The following is a 4,174-nucleotide window of genomic DNA, read 5'->3' as shown; positions in this document are numbered from 1 at the left end:
AATATATATATATATATATATATATATATATATTTTAATGCTATTTCCAAAACTGTATTATTTTATACTCATAAAAGAATTAGGAACAAAAATTATGAATATTTATAAGTATATTCTTTTACATGATTTTATTCTTGAGTTAATGGAAATAATTAATTATTTTTTAATTATTACTTTATAACATTTTTACACAATTTTAGTAACAATGCAAAATAATAATTTTATTTCACACACTATTTGAAATAAGTATTCAGTATGTAAGTCTTGATTGTGAACACAGGTTCGGTTCCCACGTATGAGACGGACGGTGATGAAGACGATGTTCCTGACACTCCCGAGCCTCCTCCTCCTCCGTATCCACCTCACGGTACTGTGTCATCCCAGGATCCTCTCCGATTAAACCTGCTGTGTTTGGTGTTGCCTGAGTGTTTCTCTGGTGTGCAGGCATGAGCTCGTCTCCTCTGGGTCCGGTCTGGACTCCTCCGGGCTCCGTGTCTCCCATGCAGCCGCCCAGCTGTCCTCCTCCTGCTGCTCCTCCCTCTGTGGAGGTGTGGCCCAAGAAGGAGCCGCTGGACGTGGAGATGCAGCCGCCGCCCATGGAGCTGCAGACACCCACGCCGCTGGAGGCCATGTTTGCCACGCCGGAGACCTGGATCAGCTCCCTGCCCAGTACTCACTCTCACACACACACACACTAAACACTAAACACTCTCACACACGCACACGCACTCACGCACTCTCACACTCTCACACACTCACATACACACACGCACACACACACACTAAACACTCTCTCACACACTCACATACACACACGCACACACACACACTAAACACTCTCTCACACACTCACATACACACACGCACACACACACACTAAACACTCTCTCACACACTCACATACACACACGCACACACACACACTAAACACTCTCTCACACACTCACATACACACACGCACACACACACACTAAACACTCTCTCACACACTCACATACACACACGCACACACACACACTAAACACTCTCTCACACACTCACATACACACACGCACACACACACACTAAACACTCTCTCACACACTCACATACACACACGCACACACACACACTAAACACTCTCTCACACACTCACATACACACACGCACACACACACACTAAACACTCTCTCACACACTCACATACACACACGCACACACACACACTAAACACTCTCTCACACACTCACATACACACACGCACACACACACACTAAACACTCTCTCACACACTCACATACACACACGCACACACACACACTAAACACTCTCTCACACACTCACATACACACACGCACACACACACACTAAACACTCTCTCACACACTCACATACACACACGCACACACACACACTAAACACTCTCTCACACACTCACATACACACACGCACACACACACACTAAACACTCTCTCACACACTCACATACACACACGCACACACACACACTAAACACTCTCTCACACACTCACATACACACACGCACACACACACACTAAACACTCTCTCACACACTCACATACACACACGCACACACACACACTAAACACTCTCTCACACACTCACATACACACACGCACACACACACACTAAACACTCTCTCACACACTCACATACACACACGCACACACACACACTAAACACTCTCTCACACACTCACATACACACACGCACACACACACACTAAACACTCTCTCACACACTCACATACACACACGCACACACACACACTAAACACTCTCTCACACACTCACATACACACACGCACACACACACACTAAACACTCTCTCACACACTCACATACACACACGCACACACACACACTAAACACTCTCTCACACACTCACATACACACACGCACACACACACACTAAACACTCTCTCACACACTCACATACACACACGCACACACACACACTAAACACTCTCTCACACACTCACATACTCACTCACACACACACACACACACACACACACTAAACACTCTCAGAATCAAGGACCGGAACTCTCCGTTTTATAATTATTAATGTGTTTATACAATTCTGCATGTTCAATTGACATTTTGGTCTAAAATGTGAATTTTTGTGGCCTTGTAATGCAATATCTGCTCCGATATCCCCCACAATGCCCTGTGTGTGTGTGTTTAGTGACTGATCTGGAGGTGCAGTTCTATTACCGCGGTAAGGAGGTGTGTCCGCCGGTGATCGTCAGTAACCCGCAGGGCTGCCGTCTGTTCTACGGCGATCTGGGGCCCATCGTCAACCAGGAGGAGCTGTTCGGGCCGGTCAGTCTGGAGCAGGTGCGCTTCCCCTCCACCGAACACATCACTAACGACAAGCAGCGAGTGTTCACCAGCCGCCTGCTGGACGTGATGGACCGCGGACTCATCCTGGAGGTGAGCGGACACGACATCTACGCCGTGCGCCTCTGCCAGTGTAAGGTGTACTGGTCCGGCCCCTGCGCGCCCAACCCCAACATGCCCAACCTGATCGAGCGCCAGCACAAGGTCAAGCTCTTCTGCCTCGAGTCCTTCCTCAGCGGTGAGTGAGCGCGGTCACATGACACCAGAGGAGTAATACAGGCAGTGCTTGAAGATAAGCGTGATATCGTGTCTGTCTTTATACAGAATAAAGGCTTGTGGGTTTAATCAGACTGCATTGTATTATAATTACAAATAATTAAGTATAGAAATATTCATTTTCACTGTTTTAAAGTAAATCAGATGGGCCTATTTTATTTTATTATACTATATATGATTCGAAGTGAAATAACATTTTTATGACTATATTATGTTATATCTTATTTTATATTATACGTAATTCTTTGAATATTAATTTTTACAGCATTAAAGTAAATTGTATAATCCCAATTATTATTATTATTATTATTATCATTTACAATTCCAATAAAAAAATGGATCTGTTGATCAAAAGTGATCAAAACAATTAAATTGTTAATCATAATTATTTGGATGACAATTAATTATCAGCACAAAATTTATGACTGTGACAGCCCATACAGTATTATATATTATATTATATTATATTATATTATATTATATTACAGATAATTCTATAAATATTATAAATTTTCCCAGCATTAAAGTAGATCATATGGGCCTGTTTTATTATTTGTAGTATATTAGTTAAAAAGACAAATTAACAAAACAACACAACTTTTATGTGACACTTAATTGTCAAATAAAAGATTATGTAGCATATATATATATATTTATATATGCTATAAAACAGAACAAAACAGAAATGAATCATCAGCACAAAATTCAGGATCATGACAAGCTAATGTAATATCATATTATATTATTATATTATAATTATTTCTATAGATCTTTATTAATTTTCACAGCATTGAAGTTAATCATATGGGCCTGTTTTTATTATATATAATTCCAAGTAAAAACAAAAGTGACATGAACAATACAGAATAAGATCATTATTTGTAATTATTTCTGTGACAATTAATCATCAGCATTCATGCTTGTGAGATGCTATTGAATTATACTATAAATAATTATATAAATATTATGAAATTTTATTTGTATGTTTTATTTATTTTTATTTTATTATATTGTATGTAGGGCTGGGCGATATGGCCAAAAACATTATCACGATAATTTATTTCATATCAGTCGATATCGATAATTAGCACGATAAATGTCAAATCTTTATTTCTTTCAAGTTTGAAGCCAGATTTTTGCTCCACAGTGGAAGTTGTAGAAACCAGACCATTAATTTTCCTTAACAAAATAAATATCTAAATGGAAAAATTTATTTCTTAGTTTCTGCGTTGTTCTAATGAGTGATATTGTTTCAAATCAAGAAACCGGTTTGGGTTGCCTGAAAATATTAATAATAATAATATCACTTTTTTTGTCTCTTAGAAATGCACATTTGATAGTAGCTTGAGTTACTGCAGAGATAAATATTTGTTCATTATCAGTAACATCTGTAAAAATTATAGCAACCTCAGTTTTATATGGTTACATTTATTCGGACCGTTTTTTAAAATTTTTTATTAAGCATTGGTCTCCCATAGTAGCATACATTTAAATCAGGATAAACACGGTTAAAACCACAAATATAGCACCTCAATACCATGGTAAAAATATAACTA

The 4,174-nt window shown here is 39.1% G+C and overlaps 1 protein-coding gene across 2 annotated transcripts in view; it reads left to right on the top strand.

Annotated features, from left to right (window-relative positions):
- Positions 1-4,174, top strand: part of irf6 (interferon regulatory factor 6) — a 13,913-nt gene that overhangs the window by 4,667 nt on the left and 5,072 nt on the right. For both annotated transcript variants that reach the window (XM_016516371.1, XM_016516370.1), the window contains exons 4-6: positions 281-367; positions 445-669; positions 2,188-2,580. In XM_016516371.1, the coding sequence (XP_016371857.1) occupies positions 281-367; positions 445-669; positions 2,188-2,580 (705 nt within the window). The remainder of the gene's footprint in view (positions 1-280; positions 368-444; positions 670-2,187; positions 2,581-4,174) is intronic.

This window comes from Sinocyclocheilus rhinocerous, unplaced genomic scaffold, assembly GCF_001515625.1.
Source record: "Sinocyclocheilus rhinocerous isolate Xijiao unplaced genomic scaffold, SAMN03320098_v1.1 scaffold1469, whole genome shotgun sequence".
NCBI classification, from domain to species: Eukaryota; Metazoa; Chordata; class Actinopteri; order Cypriniformes; family Cyprinidae; genus Sinocyclocheilus; species Sinocyclocheilus rhinocerous.
This window is presented reverse-complemented; position numbering and strand designations above follow the sequence as displayed.